This window comes from Triturus cristatus, chromosome 5_2 (assembly GCF_964204655.1).
Source record: "Triturus cristatus chromosome 5_2, aTriCri1.1, whole genome shotgun sequence".
NCBI lineage: Eukaryota > Metazoa > Chordata > Amphibia > Caudata > Salamandridae > Triturus > Triturus cristatus.
In genome coordinates, this window is record NC_140588.1 from 341328082 (window position 1) to 341352654 (window position 24573).

Here is a 24573-nt window from a genome sequence, read left to right on the forward strand (position 1 = left end):
GTGATGCGGACAATGTCACAGTCATGTGGGGTGTCGTTGGTGCCAGAGCCCAGGCGCTGTTTGTTAAACGTGTGGAAGCCTAATGATCTCAACCGCCAGGCTCAGAGCTGGGCCACGTTGGGGATAATGACAGCTAAGAGAAACATAGCCCAAAAATGGGGGGCGGTGGGGGTGCCCTCGCTGTCCGCATGGGTAAGGGACATGAATGCAGCCATGCTGGCTGAGCGATCAACATTCATCAGGCGGGGATGCCCCCGTAAATGGGATAAGGTGTGGGGGGCATGGAATAAATTTAGAGGAGGAATATGCAAGCCGCCGCCAGTGCCGGATGATGATACCTCTGACTCAGACTGATGGAACGGGCTTGGGGGCGGGAGCGTGGGGTGCCAGTACCGCCCATGTAAAACTGTGTAGAAATGGTTCCAATTGTAGGGGTGTAAAATTGTGTGCTGTACTGCCAGGTGATACGGGAAAACTGTATAATCAAGTGTCGCGCTGTTTTGTTCATAAGAAAACAATAAAAAAAATTAAAAAATATATGTTTGAATAATGGACACATGGGGGCCAATTCCAATCCTGGAAAAAGGCTGTACGAATCGTTGTACGGAGCGTTTTCTCCGTACGACTAGTACCCGGTAAACTTTCCTTACAACCTAGGAAGTACGATTCATACATACAGCCTCTTTCCGTACGAATCGTACAAAAGACCGTACGGGTAAAAAAAAACAACGAATCGGATCCGGAACAGCCTGTACGCGACGTCCGGACGTATTTAAGCAGCGGTTTCCGGCCCAGCAAGTACGATTCGTCCCTACGGCACTCCGTACGGCTCTTTTCTTACGGGAGCCAAAAACAGCTGTAAAAGCAGAGTCCTAAAAACGGAGCCCCGGTATGCGACGTACACGCCATGAACCCCCATGCGTTGTGTATGTACGGTGCGTACCCCAACATTGCGTATGTACGGTGCGTACATACGCGATTTTGGGGTACGCACCGTACATACGCTATGTTGTTGTAAGGTGCGTACATACGCGATGTTGTAAGGTGCGTACATATGCATGGGGGGGCCTGTACGACTTGTACCCCTGTACGACTCGCACCCCGGGAACAACTTTTCACGGGAAACGAGTCGTACAAAGTTCGCTTCGTAGCGGGTAAAGTCATTCCCCGTGTACGGGACGTTTTCCGTACGATTCGTTAAATCGGAAAGCCGGTCCGGATCGTACTTGTATGGTCGGACTTTATTTTTACGATTCGTACGGAAAAGTGTCCGGGTCCGTCTCGTGCAACTTTTCCCGATCCGATTTGTACGGATCAGGCCGATCCGTATGTATTTTTCCCATACGAATCGTACTGCATGGGTCGGACGGGACTTGTACGATTCGTACGGAAAAAATTCCGGATACGAGTCGTATGGAAAAAAAAAATACAGGATTGGAATCGACCCCATGATTGTTAGTAACTTCTTTTTGAGTGACAAAACTTATCAAAACCTTATAAATATATATTTTATATATATAAAATTATTAAAATATTTATTAATTTTTAAAAGTACATTTTACACTACATTTAAGTGCAACAGCAGGGAAAGTGTTAGATAGCGGAGGTGAGGAAATTACTTTTCCCACTCCAGCGAGTGCAACAGTAGGGAAAGTGTTGGATAGCGGAGGGGAATAATTTACTATTCCCACTCCAGGGAGTGCAACAGTAGGGGAAAGTGTTGGATAGTGTAGGGGTAAAAATTACTTTTCCCACTCCAGTGAGTGCAACAGTAGGGAAAGTGTTGGATAGCGGAGGGGAATAATTTACTATTCCGACTCCAATGAATGCAACAGTAGGGAAAGTGTTGGATAGCGGAGGGGAATAATTTACTATTCCCACCCCAAGAAGTGCAACAGTAGGGAAAGTGCTGGATAGCGGAGACATAAAAATTACTATTCCCACTCCAGTGAGTGCAACAGTAGGGAAAGTGTTGGATAGCGGAGGGGAATAATTTACTATTCCCACTCAAATAATTGGATAGCGTAGGGGTAAATATTACTATTCCCACTCCACGGAGTGCAACAGTAGGGAAAGTGTTGGATAGCGTTGGGGATAAAATTACTATTCTCACTCCAGGGTGTGCAACAGTAGGGAAAGTGTTGGATAGCGGAGGGGTCAAAATTACTATTTCCACTCCAGCGAGTGCAACAGTAGGGAAAGTGTTGGATAGCATAGGGGTAAAAATTACTATTCGCACTCCAGCGAGTGCAGCAGTAGGGAAAGTGTTGGATAGCGGAGGGCAATTATTTACTATTCCTACTCCAATGAATGCAACAGTAGGGAAAGTGTTGGATAGCGGAGGGGAATAATTTACTATTCCCACTCCAGCATGTGCAACAGTAGGGAAAGTGTTGGATAGCGGAGGGGAAAAAATCACTATTCCCACTCCAAACAGTGCAACAGTAGGGAAAGTGTGGGATAGCGGAGGGGTATCAAATTACTATTCCCACTCCAGCATGTGCAACAATAGGGAGTGCAACAGTAGGGAAAGTGTTGGATAGCGGAGGGGAATAATTTACTATTCCCACTCCAGTGAGTGCAACAGTAGGGGAAAGTGTTGGATAGCGTAGGGGTAAAAAAGACTATTCCCACTCCAGCGAGTGCAACAGTAGGGAAAGTGTTGGATAGCGGAGGGGAATATTTTACTATTCCCACTCCAATGAATGCAAAAATAGGGAAAGTGTTGGATAGCAGAGGGGAATAATTTACTATTCCCACTCCAATGAGTGCAACAGTAGGGAAAGTGTTGGAAAGCAGAGGGGTAGAAATTACTATTCCGACTCCAGCAAGTGCAACAGCAGGGAAAGTATTGGATAGCGCAGGGGAATAATTTACTATTCCCACTCCAGCAAGTGCAACAGTAGGGAAAGTGTTGGATAGCGGAGGGATAAAAATTACTAGTCCTACTCCAGCAAGTGCAACAGTAGGGAAAGTGTTAGATAGCGGAGGGAAATAATTTACTATTCCCACTCCAGCAAGGGCAACAGTAGGAAAATTGTTGGATAGTGGATGGGAAAAAATCACTATTCCCACTCCAAACAGTGCAACAGTAGGGAAAGTGTTGGATAGCGGAGGGATAAAAATTACTATTCCCACCCCAGCGAGTGCAACAGTAGAGAAAGTGTTGTATAGTGGAGGGGAATAAATTGCTGATCCCACTCCAATGAGTGCAACAGTAGGTAAAGTGTTGGATAGCGGAGGGGATAAAACCAAAGATTACAGCTATTGAACCTAAATCCCCAAACAAAATAAAAACAAAACAATTACCAAAAATATTTATCAATTAATAAATTAATATTAATGATCAACTAATTTAATTTAATTTACTTAAACTAAATTACTTTCCTCCCTCCACCCGAATAAACACCAAAACACACACCTAAAAATATGTAATCAATTTCCATAACTAATTTTACATTAATAAATAAATAACAATTATCAACAAATCATTAATTAATAAAAAAAATCTTCCCAACATTTACAACTATAAACCCCACAACTCACACATCAAAATTATGCCACAATTAGCATGTTTAATATTTAATCAATTAATTAGCATTAACTACCAAATAATTAATTTATTATAAATAATTTACCTCTCACCATATTCCCCTATGAATGTTGTAAAACATGACACAATTAACATAATTATTTAACAATTAATTAATTTATTGATAATAATGAACAAGCAAAATAAAAACAATTAGTAATAAATTAATTCACACAAATAACACTATAAAATAACATTAAATACATATTATATTAAAATGTTTAAAAAATGTAATAAAATTAAACTACTTCCCACCCTACTCCCCTATCAACCCACAACCCATTCTTAAAAATATCACAGTTAACATAATTACCAATTAGTTAATATTAATTAAGAACCAATTAATAAATAATTAATAATAAATCAATTAGCAATAGTAACAATAAAAAATATTAAATACATAACAATTAATTAATTAAAAATATTAATTAATTAATTATAATTAAACTGCTTCCCACCCTACTCCCCTATCAATCCACAACCCGCTTCTAAATAAATGACACAACATAATTACCAATTAATTAATAATAACAACAAATTGATAAATAAATAATAAAAAAAATTACCACAGTAAAACATTTTAAATACACAAATATTAATTAATAAAACATATTAATCAATTAATTGTAATTAAATTACTTCCCACCCTATTCCCCTATAAACCCACAACCCGCTACAGAACTAAAATGCAAAATTTTATTAAAATGAAATTCATAGCTTCTAAAAATTATTAATAAATGTATTATAATTAAATTACTTCCCACCCTATTCCCCTATAAACCCACAACCCGCTACGGAACTAAAACACAAAATGTACTTAAAATAAAATTAATAACATCTAAAAATGTAACACATATATTAAAAAACAAATGCAATACTTAGACAAAAAATAGAACACCTGCATTTAAAATACATACTAAAATACACAATACTAACTAAAAAAAAGATATTTTTAACAACTATATTTTTGCAAACGATATTCATGACTTCGATATTTTTTAAAACGATATTACTGACTTCGATATTGTTAAAAACGATATTACTTACCTTAAACTCGATATTCTTTATCACGATAGTCTGACAGTCGATATTTTTGTATCCCGATATTTTGCACTTGATATTAGTGCAAGTCGACAATAAAAAATCGATATTCTGACTGTTTACCCTAAGGGGCCGATTCCGATCTGGGTCGGAAGGGCAGCGAACGCGATCCGGCCAGAAAAACTATGAGCCGTACACGTGTTTTCTACCTGACTTGTACAGCTGTACGAGCGAGCAAGTACGATGCGAGCTACGTGAAATTCACCGACCGAGTCGTTCCCGGGTCCGAACCGCTCCGTACGTCTCGGCCGTAAGCTAACCGTGGCGTGCCATTGATGCGATTTATGACCGAGCCAGTACGATGCACGCGTCGGACAGCCGGTGCGAGCCGGAGTGTCCGGGAAGTTGCCTTTGGGGGTCTGCGTCGGACCCCCTGTCACCCACAGCCCTACGACTCGGACACAGGAGGAGACCCAAGGGTCTCCCCAACACAGGCATGTACGGTGCAGATGGCACTGAGGTGTACCCACTGTAGGGGGTGCCCTTGTGCGAGACACACCCATTCAGTCAATGGGAGCCCATGTACGCGTCATACCGGCTCCCATTGACTTCTATGGGAGTCCGACCAAACCAAGTCCGGCAGCATACGGCTGCATCGTACTCGCTCGGTCGGACTGCAGGACTCCTGCTCGGTCGGAAAACACTACAGATCCTGAGCTTTCCGACCCGGATCGGAATCGGCCCCTTAGTGTTTGAACACTAGGCACCCACTTATTTTTCTTCCAATTCAACTTTCAGTTGTGAGTTATTTATAGGCTTTTCTTTTTTAATCTCTGATTTCTCAGGTGTCCCCACATTTTCTGCCTTACTAGATCTTGCTGATTCCTCAAACCAAGCTGGTATATATCCTTCCTCAGTCGCAACTATTTCTTCTTATGATAGTGGGGCTGTAAGTACTAGCATCCCTCCAGCTATAAGGGCTTGCATGGTTAATGGTGGCTTCTAGGCAACTATCTGTGAGTTCTGGGAAGTTGGGACAAATCCTGAGGTATATACTCCTCCGGTGACTATTTAAGTTTAAGATCTTGTTTCTATAAGTGGAGGAGCACTGTCTGTCTACCACCTGAGTTACAGATGGAGTACTAATAACAGGTACTGGTGCTACTCGGGGCACTATAGCTGTAGAAGTCACCGCTGGAACAGCAACTTGTGGTCGAGCTACTACCGGTGAGGCGATTTGCAACATCTGCACGGGTCGTTCAACTTGGGATGCACTCGGCTGTACTGGAATGGTTGGCACAATAGAACTAGTATGAGTGCCTGAACCATTCTGCTGTGCTGGGGTCATGTGTGGTGGAGGTCTCAATGTCCACATCTGTTCCATTATTTCATCTCCTGATTCAGTATCTGACTCACCCTCTTCCTTCGTACTAGAATCTTTGCTGTGTCCCCTCTTAGCAGTCTCTGAAGTAAGGACTGGATATAATCTAGTCCCTTCTATGATAACTTTTGTCTGTCTACCCTGTTCATCCCATTGGGCATTTGCGTAATTCTTCGCTGCCCTACTAGTCCTCTGGTATTATTCCCTCTCCTTTTCCCTGGCCATGCATTGAATGCTCAGTACTGAAAGGATCTAGGTGGTGGCTTCATCTCATGCCCTTTTCTCTTCAAATGTCAAAGATTCTGGTGTTAAATATCCCAGATCTAGGAAAACTCAAAGCACCCTCCTTCTCAGTAATCCTTCTCCATTGGAGAAGCCAAGCACATGTATTTAAACCATGTTCGGTGGTCATAATGTATGCAGACGTACCCTCAGGAGGCTTCTCTTCACCTTTGCATACTGTAATAATAACATTTCCTCTCACCAAACATTTAAGCTCTTTCAAACATTTCATGATGACAACTTAAACCTGAAACAACACAATTTATCAAATGTTATGATTTTGTTTCCCTATACGTCAATTGTCTGCTAACCCAAATAAGTTCCGCCTAGTATTTCCACAGTATTTTGATTTCAAATTCAAGATTCGCTTTTAGTGCTCCAATCCCAGCGCGACACTACTACATCATCAACCAATCACAGCGTGAAAGCACACCAAATGACCAATACTAACGTGAAACACTATAACGCACAACCTCACTCCTCGCAGCGCTCACCCTTCTTTACAATTTGCTTTGTACCTACACAATTAGTTTTGATTGACTCTTAAAACACTTTGGGGTCTATTAGGAAGGCGGTTGGAAAATCTCCCCGACCGCCATGGTAGCGGAAAAAGACCACCCGCAAGGACCGCAGCATTACCGCCGGTCCAATTACGATGCTCCGTAGTCGAAATCCGAGCGCGGTGGTAGTATTCTGGTGATTAACATTGCGGCGGTTGCTGCTGCCAGCAGCACCGACGCGGTGTGAAAAGGAGCATGTCATGCATGTCACTGCACTGCATGGCAGGCACTGCACAGTGCCTGCCTCCTGGTACAGGGACACCCAGTGCACCCACACCCCCCCAATACATTGGGGGCCAGCAATGGGCCCCCGGAGACATTCTCCGCATGCCTTTCCATGGCGGTTCCACCGCCACGGAAAGGCTGGCTACCGCCGGCATCATAATCATGCCGGCAGAGCCTGGCCCTGCACCGGCATCATTGTAGCGGTCCAGTTCCACCCACTAGGCATGCGTGCAGACTGGTACCAGCGGAAAAGTGGCGGTTGGAGATTCTCACCGCCACGGTCGTCACCGCCATGCTAATGAGACCGGCGGTTTTCAAGGTTGCGATCGCGGGTGGATGTCTGCCGCCGGTCCAGCGGTTGCCACCGCCGGCCCTGCGGCGGCCATCCGCCCGCCATCCTAATAGACCCCTTTGATTGCTCTTACTAAAGAATTAAACTTTTACATTCACACAAGAATGGCCTAAACATTCGCCAGTGAAATCTCGACCAGCGTGAAATCACCTATGATCAATACAGTTTCCCCCATTTGTGCAATTCGGTTCAAGTAACACTGATCAACATTAATCAACCACAACAACTTAATAACCCTATGTTACCGGTGTAGGTGATGGTACCTCACACACCACACCTCAAAATCTCTGCAAACAAGTTTTCTATTATTATTTTATCCCAGGATTTTTCACCTACCATGAGTATGAAATCTTCGAACACCTTTTTCAACCAATTGTCATACTATTTTCCTCACTCACTCATTCTAATCGAACATCATCCAAACCAGAGAAAGTACACAATCACAGCCACAACACATTTGCCCTATTAATACTCACACCTTTAAACCGCATCCACCTTTGATTACCGCTTTGCTGGATCTTCAAGTTCTGAACATTGAATTCAGGAGTCGGGAATTTTAGAATTATCATCTGGGTACTATTTTATAGCTCCATTCAGGGTGTATAACCATCCTCTGCTACCAAATTTGTGAGCGCAGAAATCCTTTAAAAAATTTGCACAAATGATGACACCTTAAAACTTCCTTAGAGAACCTGGAAGTTCCGCATTTTCTCTGTCAAAGAATGTTTGCCACCGTTTTAGAATTGAGCTTTACACTACAATGACATTAATAATTGCAGTTTACGTTCAGTCAATAAAGAGAGGGTTGGTGAAGTTTTAAAAGTTTATTTTCTCTTTTTAATTGATTAGTCTGTATGTTTTTGTTATTTTTATTAAAATCAGTGGCAATCGATTACAGAAATAATAAGAAATAAGATTGTTTAGAACAAGCATAGAGAAATATGAACAATGTGTTCCATTCAGAGTACAGTCCCTATTCTCAACAAAAGGACCTATCCTATCCTAACAAGAACCCATAAAGAGTTCCTTCTGGAAAGGAGCAAGTTAGATTACTAAGGGAAAGATCAAACTCCCCATAAAGGGTAGTTCTGGAGATTCAGCTGCAACTGTCTATGCAGATGAGAAGGAGAGAATCACAGCTGTAGCTTTGATTGGCATAAAACAGAACATTTCCTTACAAAGTTTAAGGAAAACAAAGAAATCACTGTAAGCAGTAGCTTATGGAAAGTCAGGCTAGCACAGCAAGGTGCCATGGGGCAATGCAGTGTAAGGATGCGTAGAGAAGAATGTCTCTCTAGCTAGGAACATGTACTATAGAATGCAGCTAAACGTGTTGCAAAGATCAGATGAATGTGTCATCGGCGCCCAATGGTGAGAAATCATACAATGATTCATCGTCTTAGTCCTCGATTCCCACAGTAAACATTCATGTCAGCATGAAGTCAGAGATGGGTACAATGCAGCACAAAAAGTTATATCTATGAAGGTTCTCATGAGAACCTTTTCCAAGTCTACTCTGTTAGCTGTCTGGGGTCCCATCACATAACAATGAGCTACTCTATTAAATGAAACATCCAAATTCTGATATGTCTTGGTTAGATCACAAAATGTAAGCAGCAGCGAGCATTTTCTTTTCACTAATACACGTGTTCATTATGTATAGGGGCAAAAAAACAAACATCTAAATACAGTGAAATCATATGGTGTGAGGAAAGAAGGAATCCATTTTCCAGGAAACAACACTTTCAGAAAAAGACAAGCCCAGTTAAATCACTACTTTATGAAAAAGGTATTTATTTTCTTAAAGGGATAGAGCAGAATAAACGACTAGTGCGGCCTGGTAATTGGAGAACGATAGAAATGAATGCTTTCTGCAGAAAATAAACAACATTTCTCAAATTTGCACGTGAAGTAAATGGACATTTTCTAACTTTCAACTTATTATGCATTTTTCATGTTAATATTTAGCGCGTTTCTATATTACTGTGTGGTGACATTTTTGTAAACATTTTCAGCTTCCTAAATCTCCTCTCCACATTAGGCCTAGAAAGGTGGAAAGGCAGCAGCAGTTCTTTGACTTACCTAGCAAGAAAACACTGGGATCAGAGCAGTTGGCATCCTCCAAGGTCCTGTTCAACAATTAAGCCATTCTGCGCTTCCTAGAAGTATCAATTGTACTAGGGAGGGTTGTGCTAAAATCTTACTTGTAGTGAGACAACAGAAAGACTTGTCTCAGGCTGGTGACCAACTCATGCACATAAGAATGGATTGCCTGCATTTCTGCACTCTATTCAGAGACTCTATGTAGAGTCTACATAGAGCTTCAAGTCGTACAAAGTGCTTTCACTCATCCAAAGTTCATTCACTTTAAGTCAGCACAAATCAGATATAGATTTCAGCAGTTAGAGCTCAAATCAATGTCTTTTAGATATTATCTCACATCATCCACTAATGTTTGTAAAGAATTTGGAAGTCATAATTTGCTTCCTAATTTGCATATTTCAACTTTTTTGTCAACAAATCTATTTTAGTGTACATACAGTGTCTCTTGTCGCAGCCGCAATGCTTGTTTTCTATCACATCCCGTGCCTTTTTCCCTAGTTCTTTTAAAATAGCAGTTAGTCAGCATAAAAAGACACTCAGGAAGGCTTACCCCCGACATAAAATGTGTGATTCGTGTTCATATAGTAAAAGAATAACATGCCAACAGCACCAAGACAGATATTCTAACTAGGAGGTGCGAAATTCACAAACTTTTATTTTTTGTAATTGCGTACAATTTCTGAAAAATTATGCTAAATTACACAAGATGCAAACCACATTTAGCAATATATTTTTGTGTGACATGCATCCTCGCACTCCTTTTGGATTATAAAGATATGGGGGCATATTATCAAGAAACGGCGTTAAAATTATTGCCGCTTTAGCGGCAGAAAACTGCCGCTAAAGCTGCGATAATGGGCTTGATAATATGCCCTTGAGAATTCCCATAGAAGCCAATGTTCTGGTGTCAACATGGGCTTCTATTGGAATTCTTTGCGGCATATTATCAAGCCCATTATCGCCGCTTTAGCGGCAGTTTTCTGCCGCTAAAGCGGCGATAATTTTAACGCCGTGCCTGATAATATGCCTCACAGTGCGAAAAACACAAGTGCAGCAAACATCAGACAATCATGTTCTGTTCAATTGCATTGTACACATGCACATGATTGAATTTTTATGTGAACAGCTTTGAAATATCCTATAATGGCATGATGGTGTAATTTCGGGAATTTCACATAACACATAACGTAAATGCCGAAAATTATGAAAATTTCACTCGGAACTAGTTTTAGTTAGAGTTAATGGCTATGTCAATTCATGCTGGGGTTGAATCCGTGCTGCTGCGATAAAATGTTTACCTGAACAGAGTTAAAATTATGCAATATGGCATAATGGTCTAATTTCGGGAATTTAGTAAATAACTGTAATGCAAAATGTCATAAATTATGCAAGATTATGCTGATGTAACAAAAATTTCACCCATCGCTAGTTCTAATTAGAATACATAGTTATGTCAAATCATATTGGGGTGTTGACTTATCAACAAAGCAACTTAATGGGTATTGATAATGCTTTTTGCATGATTACAGTGAAACTATAGCTCATAAAATTCTAGGGTTGTGAACAAAATGGGCTACAGGTACACCAGTAAGTTTGCTGTAACACAATAGTACTTACTGAACAACGCCTGCATTCAGCTGAAAAAGAATAGGTCGTAGTGCTCAATTGGTAATATTTGTTGGCTCCTTTTAAGTCTGCAAGTGTTGAAAGTACTTTTGCCCTAATGTTAGTTTTAATGATATGTTTTCTCTGTCTATATATCTTCATCAAAGAGGCGAAGGACCTGATTCACAAAGATAAACGTACACTTTTGTGTAGGTTTAATTTTTTGGGGCATTCACAAACTACGAGAGAATAGTACGTTTACGACTGCGGAGACTCTGCAGTTGGGGCGGAAAGCTCTGCACATAAAAATATAGGACAGGCCTAATCTTTTTATGTGCCGAGTTCTCTGCCACAACTGTGGTGTATCTGCGTTCATAAACTTACTAATAACTTATAGTTTGTGAATTTCAAAAAAAGTGAACCTACCCAAAAGTGTAAGTTTACCTTTGTGAATCAGGCCTTCCATGTCCACACCAGGAGTCAGAATGATAAACCTTTCATAGCTCTTGACATTTTTATTCTGTTCTGCTCTTTCTTCTTGAATTCATACTTAAGCTATATGGAACAAACGTGTCTTTTGCAGGTATGAGGACAGTGACCAGGAACCAGCATTGTTGTTGATAGTCGATGAGGATGAGGACAAGGAGTTGACACAACATCCTGAACAGGGTTGCCTGCTGGAACAAAGTAGTGCCAGCAGCAGCAAGCGCAGGGTTACTGAGGAAGACCCAATCAAAGACGATACCAAAAAGAGTAGGGTTGACACAGAACCGTTTGAAGCAGAATCCAGCACAGAAAAGGTTACGGAACCAAACCAGACTGTAAATATTCCAGCACAAGGGTCCCAAGAAGCAGATTCCACTGAAGACCATCAAGAGGACCTCCTCACAGAAGATACAGATGCAGGGTTCTTAATTGGTAAGAAAAATATTGCATCAATCTAATTTTTACAGATTGAGTCAGTATTTCATTTAGCACCAGATGTCCTATTCTAACATGTTGTGCTGTGGCCTCCAAGTGTGAAAGCAATGGAGGAAGCCTGGCCTGTTTGCTTATGCCCATTATGCTAGAACTAATTTAGACTAATTGCTGCTTGAATACTGACAATTTATTTTGTGAAAGTAATGGAGGAAGCCTGGCCTGTTTGCTTAGGCTGATTATGCTAACAATAATTTTGACTAATTACCTATTGAATACTGACAATGGACCAGGGCCTCTGCTCTCCTGCCAAAAACTGACAATCATATTTAGAGATCTTGCGTAGAAGGTGGAAATTGCTGTGACTTCAGAAGGCACTAATCTACTGCCAAGAGGGCACTATGTTTGATGCACCTGCTCTGGCAAGTTTTTTGCTGGTTTTCAGAAAACAAAAAATGATTGGCCCATTGCATTAAAACACTGGAACATCCTACGTTTTCTCACCAGTATTTGTGCAAAAATAGTTCCGATGTAAAAATAATTGCACTCTTGCAAATGTTTTTCAATCAGATTTGTTTGGTACACCACTCATTCAGCAGTCTTAGCAAGTCAGCCACAGCTATAATTCACCAGTTGATTCAAATCTTTACTCTATGTTGCAGGCATTTTCATTTCTTTATATTTCCTCTCCTTATGTAGAATCTTGTAACAAACAAACCCATATGTCCCTGTACTTTAACCCCTTCAGTGCCCGCCCCTTTCCCCGCCCTGTGCCGGCCGTTGAATTAGCGGGCGGGGTCTATGACGAGCTGGACTCGTCATGGGCACAGCGCCACCGCGGCCCATGACGAGTCCAGCTCGTCATGGGCACTGAAGGGGTTAAATAATTGTCACATATTGTAAACATTCTATTTGCCCTAAAGGGAATTCTTTCAAAACTATTGTTTTCCAAAAATAAGATAGGCTCTCTACAGCCATCTTTTTTTAACTCCTCAGTGGACTTTAAAATCCTACTGTACAGAACGTCGCTAAAACAGCAACTCTTCTAAGCCTATGATGAAACATGAATTATAATGTATAGGAGTCCCATATTAGTAAATAGTTGTAGAAATTGGTGAATTCAAGGACCTCCTATTTTCCACCTCAGAGACCCCCAGATTATCTAAAGGCATTTAACTCACACTGTTGAAATAATTGAACGTTTCCGTATATTGGCAACAATAGAAGTGGTGTACGTCAGTAAATCATCTGGGGGTCGAGGGCTACACCAGTCAGAAAGCATCCCATTATATGTTCTTCCAAAATCCTCTGCACTTGTACTTAACAATTCTACATATTCAGCCATATTAATTAGTAGTTTCTAAAAGAGGTATTCAGTAATCTATCACATTCCAGATACATTTATAGTCAAGTCAGATAGATCTTTGGAATGCAAAATGATAAAACATTGAAGAATGTGAAATAATTGATACTATCTAAAATTAATTGAGTTCTGGTTTCATCATACTGGAATTCAGGGGATTTCCCTCTTTATCTATAGTGAATAGAATCTATGCAATCATACATTGATTCAGTTCAATTTCTAAAGCACACACTTCCAGTTTGACATTTTGAGGACTCTATGGCGGATTTCTTTCTTTTGCAGTAGTGACTTCTGCCTGGCTGAGCACTAGTCAGTATCAAGCAGTAATGTCCAAGTGGATATTCCAGGTCAATTGAGACGGTTTCACCAATGGAGAGTCATTGGCAAATGCCCTTTAGTTCATTAAAACAAACTCAGTGCATTCCAAGTTGAGGTCTGAAAGAATTTCAAGCTGGTCAGTAAAATATATGTCTTATGAGAAGTTTGTGGCAGGAGTAGTGACTAGGCTAAGGATTATTTTCAGAAAGGATGACAGGAATCAAGGAAGCCAGCTATAATATGAATGGGTTAAGTTTTAAAAAGATGTGTACAGTTTTCCTATTTGATCTAATTTAGGGATTTCGTAAAGCAATGCAATGCTGGAGGAAAAAGTTATTTGTCCTAGATACAGTTGGAATGGTGCTCATCTAACAGTGCTCCCTGCATTTAATTTATTTATACAAGACACCTTACACCAGAGCCTGTTACAGAATTCAGTGAGATGGAATGAAAAGTTATTTAAAGCTCAAAAATACACAGCACAAGAAAGACTACAACCAAAAAAATAACCATGGTGAACAAATTGAAGAAGGTAATAATAAACCTTTTAGCACAATTATTCACACCCATTGTATGTAACTATCCCCCACTTCTCAACATCTCGATGCACTTCCCATCTCTCTATCTCAGACGTACCCCTGTCTACCTCACCTCTCTTTCAATACAGTTGTCTCTAGCCCACCTCTCTCTACCTGTGTGGCATGTCCTAATCATTCTACCCCACGTTACAAACCAAACAGGACCAAAAGAAAGCTTGAACAAGCATTAACAGAGCCATTTCTTTTTGTGCTTGTATCTAGATTTTCAGCTGAGGTTTCCTTTTTCAGCCCAGTTTTTCCCCCATTTCTGGAAGTTTAATGTATAATTCAATATTTGGCATAATGACTGCTTGCATTAACTGAAAATGGGTAACAAATTTAAGGGTAATCTGAACAGGATGCATGAAAATTTGCACTACCCAGGACCCCCAGTATCCTTAAGATGAACCTGATACCAGTACCCCTTCTGCTGCTCTAGCAACTCAGTGTACAAAGTTACAAATGAAATGAATGTAAGGTGAAATGTCACATATCCAGCTTTTAATTAACTAATCATAATGATGAGTTGAACTAGTAAAAATGTGTGACCCAAATAAATGATTCCTCAGCTTTTGAATATTTCCCAGGCGTCAGACTGGATCCGGAAACTTTTCCATAGTACCATTGCGCACCATACGGTGGTACTGTGTGGTTCCACACTGATGCCGTTCTACCCTGAAATAACATATGGGGCCTATATAGATGCCACTCCTGCGCTCTGACATCAGTTCCTTTCTCTCGGCACCTTCAGATGCGAATCCGGAGCCATTTCTGGTCTCTGGGAGACCTTCACCTCGAATGTTTTCTCTCACACAAATACTTTTTTTAGTGTGCAAGGGATTTCATCCTCTAAGATGATAGGTTTTGAACACTGTAAGGGTTTAAAGACATCTGTTGCAAACTGATGTCTGTGGTGGATCCTCACCAGGTATGGCTTTGGTGTGTGGTGTCGGACCACAACTCCAAGACATGTAGAGACTGCACGTCAATAAACCCGAAGGCTATGTAGTCAAGCAGATGCTGCGTCAGGACTTCTCCGAGTTCCGCTCCAAGTCCCAATTCTCGGTCCTGGTTCCGCTCTTGGGGTTGACAGTGCTGCTTTAGAGGCCAGTCTTGATTGTGTTCCAAGTCCGCTGGTAAGCATAAAAAACACAAGAAATCAAAGGGGAGTGTACTGTTGTCTGGATCCCTAATGCTGATGTTCTTGCCATAGGTAAGAATTGATCATGCTTGTGCACCACAACATAGGCAGGCCTGCCCCATGGATTGCAGTCTTGTTGGACTGGAAGGGGCGCCCAGGTGTACTACCCTCGTAGTGGTGGATGACTATCACCTTTACCAAGAGTTAAGCAGCACAAGCATACTATGTACTGATCAGTAGTAGTGTACGTGGCCTTTTTACCCTGTGTCACTAGAGTGGGGCCTACAGACTCACTCATTTAATAAAAAAAAAAGGTCTGGTGTTTTGTGCTTAACTCACCCATGGCCTATGTTTGATAGATGTGGAGTACTGCATAGAGCAGGAGTAGTGACCGCACTGGATGTATGTGTGCCATGGAAGGATACAGTACAGGGATAAAGCAGTTCTGTGCAGTATATGTGTGCCTAGTGCATGTACTGTAGTAGTAGCATGTAACAAGTGTATGTAAGCCTGTGAGGAATATATTACCTGAGAGATGTTGTGCTGTGCAATGCATGTATGAAGAAAGAATATACTAGGTGTATGTGTGCTTGCATGCAAGGTGAAGTGTTGTGCAGCGCGCACATGGTGAGTTAGTGCTGTCAGTGTGTTTGTAAAGAAGACACACCCTGGTACAATACAGGAAGGCTACAGTACTGAACAGAGCACACAGACAGAATGTGAGTGCTGAATATATGTGTGTTCTGTAATGGCATGTATGGAGATAACAGTGATGGTTAATAAGTGTTCTGTGAATGTAAACCGAGTGTGCATGGAGGAACTTTGGTTCGATTTTATGAAGCCCAGGCCTTCCTGGTGAAGACGTGAGGAGTAAAGGAATCCCCCAAGATGGAATTGTGTATTGCTGCATTCCTGTGAGCTGGCTGGAACACACTGGATGAAAGGAAGAAGAGACTCAACTTTACTCTTAAAAGGGTTGCTCTTTGATTCAGTGATAGATCACAGGGAAGGGCCCTGGACAAATCTCAGGAAGGAGATGGGGCTTATAAGGAGATCATAAAGAGTAGGGTTTGGAGCCCGCTCTTAACCTTTTGATGCCCATATCACTGTGGCTGACATCCTGGTGTGAACTCTAGTTACTCCCATGAATTGGGTTGTGGGTCAATCAGCTTCAGTGTTTTACCTTCTGTTTCAGACATCCTTTAAATGAGAAGAAGAAAAAAGAAGTGTACACTTCAAAAGAAGCAGAACTCCAATTTAAAACGTTAACAAATCAGTCCCTTAATCACATTTAGGTGTCTGGAAATGGACTATAAGAAGGGGAGGTTAAGACCCCCAATCTTTGTCATCTGCCAAGCAGCCAGACTGGCTGTGTGAGGGTGGAAAGATCTGCAAGAAGTCTGTCTGTGACCAGGACTTCGGGCAAAGGCCTGCTAGCTTCCCTGCTGGGTGAAGGGACACCACCCAGTGAAACCAAGACCGTCCCGGAGACTGGAGCACCAGCATCTGCCTGCTTTCTAAGACCAGTGTGTTCTTGAGGGATGGAAGAGCATTGGAGGGAGCGAGGTCCAGTGGGGAGCTTTTTTGAGAGGACTTCCTGAGAGAGGTGTGAGGGAATGGCTGCTCACTGAACGGGTCATTACCCTTGTGCAGTGTCAGCTCGTTGACTCCCTTATGCCAAGAGAGTCATGAGCTTTGCACTGTACGGGCCTTGCCAAACCCATATCACTGGGCTGCGGTGATTCTGTATGTCAGAAAGTTGCTGCTGTGAGAGCCCCATAACTGCTATGGTGGAGGCATTTACATCAGAGGAGTCTGCGCCCAAATTACAAAGTACCTTTGCAACTCCGAATGCCTGGAGGGGATGTGGGTACCAACATTGCCAAGAAGTCAGGCCCGTCACCTGAGGAAAGACTGTGTCTACCTTTGGCGGGTCGACTGCCTCTGACTGACCCCCGAGGACTGCAGAGGACGCTGTGGATGATGTTGCACCCTGGCTGGGAAAGCTGACTTACTGTATCTCCATGAACTGGGTGCTGCTCCGATAGATGGTCAGCTCCGGTAGCATCACTCAGGAGAGAGAGTCTACCCACGGGGTTGAGCTGCCCCCTGTGCTGTGAATAGGCCAACTCTCTTAGCAGGATTAGAACTTGCGAGGTTTTTGTGCTACAGGCACTCACTGCAGTGCTGTTCGATACCGTGTTGCAGGAGTGGGTAGGTCTTGAACTGGGCCTGTTGGGCCCAAGGGGACAAGCTCGAAACATTACTGTGGCACCATAGACACTTTTGACTAATTCCTGAAGAGTCAAAATGGGAAGTCTTGAGTGCAGGAATAATCCTAAACATGTTACAAGGAAGAACTTGGGACAGGGATTTACAACTACTGGAGCCTCGACCTCAAGGTGATTGTGCATGTAGCTATTATCTTGCATGTCCAGAGTAAAAAATAAAAAGCTTCCTTTTCTTATAAATGCAGGTATTTGACTGGGCATTGATTAATTATTCGTACTGTTTGCACTTTGTTTAATGAGTCATGTTCACTTACCTGTATCTACACTTTCCCCGCGAGGGAGCCGTTGTCTGCTTGTCTGCAGCTACCACTGAGAATGCAGAAGGGGTACTTGACCCAGTTGCTTAGGATCCATAGTAGGTCGGTCCCAGGGACATTAGGAGTAAAAGACCTCAACCACCATGGTTGGGCCCTTTAACCCATGCATGCCCTAAAGCCCTTTGAGAGGGGTTATGATAGGTGTTAAGCCCCTTAACACCTTACCCACTCCCCTGATGAAGCAAGTGGGTGATGCCAACCGTCTGGCTTCCACTCTAAAAAAATCAGCCAATTTTAGAGCCTATTTCCCAGCTTATTTGGCCACTACCTGAGTTTCCGAGGCCTTCAGCCATGCCATACCAGATCAAAGAGTTCTGCGCAGCTGTGCTCCGACTCTTTTGATCTTTTCTGACTCCCTCTGGAATGCCTTCGCGCCCCACAGAGGCCTTTCACCTGGACTACCGCTGGTGGGTTCACTCTCTGTGCCAGCTTGACCCTGCGAACCACTCTTGCCCTCAGCTCCATTTCTGACGCCGGTACCAGTGCCCAAACCCATGTCAGCCGGGGTACATCAACACCAATGTCAGCCTTGCCTCCTGAGGAAGCGGTTCCGATTGTCCTCTCCGAAGTTGAATCAATTTCGGTCCAAATCCAACCAATGTCATGCCCGAATTCAAACAAGGCAACAACCCTTGCTTTTGAACTTCCACATGGCAGGCAACATTCATTGCATTCCCTCTTCGGCACTGACTCAGAAAATGACTGTGACCAGTGTGATGAGTTCGCTCAGCCCTGTGCAGGTGACAATTGGTATTAGGACTTGCATGAAACTAGTGGCCTAGATACCTCCCCGGAGACTGCTCTTTCCCTTCCTCCTGGCCTAGCCAATGAAGAATCTGCCTCCTATGCTAAAGGTATGCGTAGGGCAGTGGAGGTTCTTGACCTCCAGCTCTCCACCATGGAAGTGAAAACGAACTTGCTGACTGAGGTACTACAACTGGGACAGAGTGCTTCTGAGCCCCTCCTCCCTATTTAATTAGGCCCTGACTGATACCATCTTAGGGGCTTAGGTCTTTGGTAGCACTGTTTCTTGTAGAGACTTTAGCTTCAGATTCTTCACGGACCCTCCCATCCACCCTGTTCTTTTATTGGACTCTACCTATTAATAAGACTAGGAATCTTCACACTGATCTATCAGTTTGCTTTTGGGACAGTTTTGAAAGCAACTGAGGTCAGCTCGTAGGAGCGGTGCCTACTTAGGCCCTCGCATGTCACTTCCCGAGTGGAACGGCATCAGTACGAAGCAACGTGGGACCACCTTCCGCCTCACAGAGGTACTATGGAAATGTTTCTGAATCCAGTCTGATGCTTGTGGAATGTTCTGCAGCTTGATAGGGTCTTTACCAGAACGAGCGTCACCAAAGGTAAGTAGCTTATTCTTCAGATTCCTCTGTCCTCCCAATGATTTTACAAATCACTGAAGAAACATTTAATCATATAGTCAGCACCAGAAGTTGGTGGAGGTCCCACAAAGGTGCAACCTGATGTATGCTTTATCTTTACTCAAACTCATTACGGTCTGCGTCTTTTTCACTTTCCTTAAAATTTACTGATGCTAACATATAGGATGGAATGTGAAATGTGTCTGTCATGTAATTAAGTTAGTATGGTAATTTAAAGTTAACATTTTAGGACTTCTTTTTATGAAAACCTCAGTCCCACTAGTGTGCCCTGCCTTAACCTTCCAAACAACAACATACTACACCTTGTTGTTTTTTTTTAGCAAACTTCTGAATTGTAATGACATGAAGTATAAAAATATGTTTTATTGGTAATAAGGCATTCAAAGTGGTATTAAAAGGGTGGAAACAGCACACACGAGTCCCTGCATAAATGCCATTTTGTGCTGAGGGGTCATTTGCACTTGCTGCTACCTTTTTGATCTAAATTACCTTCATTTTTGCTACGTGTTGTTGCTTAGTAAAACACTCACAAGTAGGTATTACACATGGCACTCTTCAGAGTTCTGTAATTCTAGCTATTAAATCCAAATAAATGTGACCAGCAAAAGTTAAAAAAAACACAGCATTGGGCAATATAGCACAATCTGATCTCACTTTATCACTAGGACACAATCTCTCACTCTTCTCAAGCTTTTCAGCTACTTGTCACCTCCCAAGAAACCTTTCAATGGTCCTTCCCTCCTCCAGTCAGTACAGCTTGAATAAAGGCTGCTATTTCATTTGTGAACCCTTCTCCTCAATATCTAACCTAAACAGGAAGACCAAACCTGAACACTGAAACTCTCAAAAACGCTTTGGTGACATTTCGTGCTGAGGCTATCATGTCAATGAAATTACTAGGCCGACATGTTTGCGGAATTCAGTAACTCCATGTTCTGTGTAGAAAATAGAGTTATCGATTTCCACACTCTGCAACAAAGCAGAATGTTTGACGTGCTCGGGGAGCACGACAAGACGGGTTGAGGGGGTGGCGGGCCTCCCATCACGTCTCAGCAATAATAGGGGTTCTTGGCCCCCAATGACCCTCGGCAGCCAAAGACACTTCATTCCCCAACCAGTAGAGTGCCAGGAGTCCCCTGTGTAGAGTGGTTGAGAAAGGAGGCGGGCCTCTGACCATGTCTCAGCAGTCTGGCTGTGAGGTGCTTACTTTTCACAACAATAGGGGTTATTCGCCCCCAAATACCCTCAGCAGCCAAGGGGACTTCATCCCCCAACCAGTTTTGGGCCAGGAGGCCCCTGTGTAGAGTGGTTGAGAAAGGGGGGGGGGGTCCTCCAACCACATCTCAGCAATCTGACTGTGGGAGACTTACTTGTCATAACAGTAGGGGTTCTTGGCCCCCAACGAGCCTCAGCAGCCTAGAGGATGTCATCCTCCAACCAGTAGCGGGCCAGGAGGCCTCAGTGCAGAGTGGTTAAGAAAGGGGGCGGGCCTCCAACTACTTTACAGCAATCCGGCTGTGGGGAACTTACTTGTTGCAACAATTGAGGTTCTTGGCACCCAACTACCCTCAGCAGCCAAGGGGACATAATTCAGGGTGGATGAGCAATACTGTGCCTGCTCACGGGACTCAGCGGAATTAGACGGGGTTTTTCAGCAACTCCGTGGAATTCCATGGAATGAAACTCTTCGAGCTCGGCCCAGGTCTAGAAATTATAACACTGTCATGTGACAATTGTTCTTTCTACTGGTTCAATTCACTTACACAATTCAGATAGCCTGGCTTTACCTTGCATGGCACATAACAATATGCAACAGGCATTGGCAAAGCCACTAGGTCTGTCGTTGGATGCCAGCCTTCTGGCAATTTTAATTTTTTCATGGTTTTCACAAAACGTTATTGTTTAGGAATGTGCCGGGTCCTCATCAATCTAAAAATGTATATATATAATTTGCTGCAGGTATGTAAAGTCGTTTTTTTATGTCAGAAACCCCACACATTACCATAGTATTCCCTGGTACTTAAGGGAACTACTTTGAGTGTGGCTGTGTTTTTTGTGAAAGGTGCCATGCCATAACTCATAGAGAAGGCAGCCAATGGCTGAAGTGCCTGATACATTGCCCCTTAGTGCATGCATCAGTGGGTGGAATAAAAATGTGAATGGCTAATACAGTGTTTAAAAGGTCAATTAGTCTGGCATTGGCTGTAAGCCCCTGGCCTTTGAGGAAGAAAGAAAGAATGAAACAAAGAAATGAAGAAAGAAAGAGAGAAAGAAAGAAAGAAAGAAAGAAAGAAAGAAAGAAAGAAAGAAAGAAAGAAAGAAAGAAAGAAAGAAAGAAAGAAGCAAGGAACGAAAGAATGAAAGAAAGAAAAAGAAGGAAAGAGAAAGAGAGAACGAAAGAAAGAGAAACAAAGAAGGAAGGATGGAAGGAAGGAAGGAAAGAAAAAAAGGAATGAGAGTTTTAAAGAAAGAGAAAGAAAGAAGGCAGGAGAAAGAAAGAGAAGGAAAGAAAGAAAAAGAAAGAAAGAAGGAAAAAAAGCGAAAGATAGAAAGAGAGAAGCAAAGAGAGATGGAACGACAACAGAAGGAAGATAAGAAAGAAAGAGAGAGGGAAAGAGAAAGAAAATGGAATGAAAAAACTAAAGAAGGCAAGAAAGAAAAGTAAAGAGTAAGAAAGAAAAGGAAAGGAGAGAAGAGAAGGAAAGAGAAAGAAATATAGAAAGAAACAAAGAAAAAGAAACAAATAATGAAACAAAGAAAAAAGTAAAAAGAGGATAACTTTGCACATAACAGTATCAAATGGAAACATTCTGGTATGCTGTGAAATAGGAGCTGCCAGAAAAGCAAAACACTCCAAAAGGAATTTACAACAGCATTCTCATGAGGTTGGATCCGATAAAGATTGAATGTGGTCAGAAGTGTCCTGCTATCACATAAGGCTCCAAACACAAGGGCAACACTAACGCAATTATAAAGTGAAAATAAAAACGCTGCCACCGAAGGGAACTGCATTGTGTGCGGCTGTGCTCCTTTTGAGAGAACAAAATGCAGTCACTCAAAGTGAAGTTAGCCAGTGGGTTAAGTAGGCTGACCCACTGCCCCAAGCTATATGCTGTAGTGGGCAGAAGCAAATTGTGAATGACACAACAACAGACAAATTGATGAAGAGAGGTGATTAAAAACCTCTTTATGCATGTATATTATACATATTTAAGTTAAATCAAAAGGTCTTGGTTAACAACAGACCTAAAAAAGGATTCGGTGTTTTGGTCAGCTTGCCAATAATCAGCAAATAATTGTACTGTGTAATATCTCAGTTGTCTCTTCCCTCATATCTGCCGTACATTAGACTCCTTGAAGTCCATGGAAAGGTGTGCCTTCATCCACCTGTGATGCCCACCTGCACTGCAGACAATAAAATGCCCTGGGGAACAACCATAGATGCATCCCAAACCTTGGGTTCCCTTCAAAAACAACTAAGCAGTCCCTATTGATAAACCATAGCCGCCCTAGGCATTTTTAAGACTTCATTCTCTTCTCTGAGTAGCTCTCAGGTGCCAATTTAGGCTTGATTACAACTGCCTTATAGAATGCTTTTAGTTTTTTGTAATTGTGTATGCTGGCATAATGCTTAGAGTTATTATGAAAGTTGAAACATATGTACTCTTTAGTAATACTTTGTCAAATTCTTTAATTTTCCAACTTTAAAATGGATTACAGGTGGGAGCGGCACTACCACACAAACATTGATATTGTGATAACAAGATATTTTTAAACTCATATTCATAATTAGAAGCAGCATTTAGAAGTGCTTTAACAGCATTTTAGAATAGCAAAAGAAGTTGCACTCCATACACACTTTCTACCTTCTCAAATTCTTCTCAACGGTGCTAAATGGGAATATAAAGTAAAAGTTAGCAATGAATAATTTTCATAGTGTTCATAATACTATGATGTGTTGTTCACTTCACTTAATCTTGTTATTTAATTTCATGAACATTCGTGTGGGCACAACGAGACATGACATATTGCAGTAGAAATTGATCACTATCAAAACATGTTTGTAAAAAAGTAAATGATCATGAAATGTTATTTCACATATTTATGAATGAACTACAAAAATACTTCAGTGTCTTTCGGATGATACCTAAACAAGACATGTGAAAAACGTCATGTTTTTGCTGTGTTTTACTTCTTATGTTTTACTTTTATTCTCTGGAAATCTGGTATTTGTCCACTGGAGTAGCTTCGACTTGCTGATCAAATTACAGCTGCATGTGCTCTGTAGTGGTATTTGTAGAGTGCAGACCTAGCCTCTGAGGGCAGCAACACAATGTTCATACCAACAGGATACATAGCCTACATGACATGCAACCATATTTACAATGAGAAGTCAAGGTGGTGTAAACTGAAAATGTAAAAGAAAGCACATTTTTCAAAAGGGAAGAAGGGTAAGAAACGCACACGAAGCTAGGAAGATTGTGAAGAAGTGAGTTTTCAGATCTTTTCTGAATTGCATCCATGAGGGGTAAGGTCTGGATGCTAAGAGAGGTGGTTCCTGACCTTGGTCGATATGCTGAAAAGCCGGTTAACAGGAAAAATATAACTTGTTTTTGCTTTTAAATTGCTTAAACCAACAATTCAATAAATGAACTGCACCAGGGTTTTGCTAAGTTGCATAAAGTTCAAGATTAAAGCAACTGCTTTTTTCTACGTGCCGCTACATGGAATAAAGTGTTTAAATGCACATTTTCTGCAGCAGGCTATTAGTGCCCATTGTTAAAATTGTCACATTCATAAAAAGCCTTGCTTTTCTACCGTGCGCTTGAACAATGCTACTGTGGGAGTGTGGGCCGGATAAACAGATGAGGAGGCTGTATGTAGTGTGCCAGTCACTTTAACACTTTCCTGAAGGGTGATCTAGAAAAGAATGCTTGTTGCCTAAAAAATTGAATGCATCCTTATTGATTAATAGGGTAATGAGAAATAGCAGGTACATGTTGTGTTTAGGTGGAATTAGTTTTATTTGAGAAAAAATAATATATTGTATATAAGAATATATAATTATATATATGCATACATATTGAAATCCTAAAAATATAA

General features: G+C 41.8%; 1 protein-coding gene across 3 annotated transcripts in view; it reads left to right on the plus strand.

The window, feature by feature from the left end:
* Positions 1-24573, plus strand: part of MYLK4 (myosin light chain kinase family member 4) — a 552315-nt gene that overhangs the window by 399899 nt on the left and 127843 nt on the right. For all 3 annotated transcript variants that reach the window (XM_085607135.1, XM_085607133.1, XM_085607134.1), the window contains exon 4: positions 11725-12059. In XM_085607135.1, coding sequence (XP_085463261.1) covers positions 11725-12059 — 335 coding nt within the window. The remainder of the gene's footprint in view (positions 1-11724; positions 12060-24573) is intronic.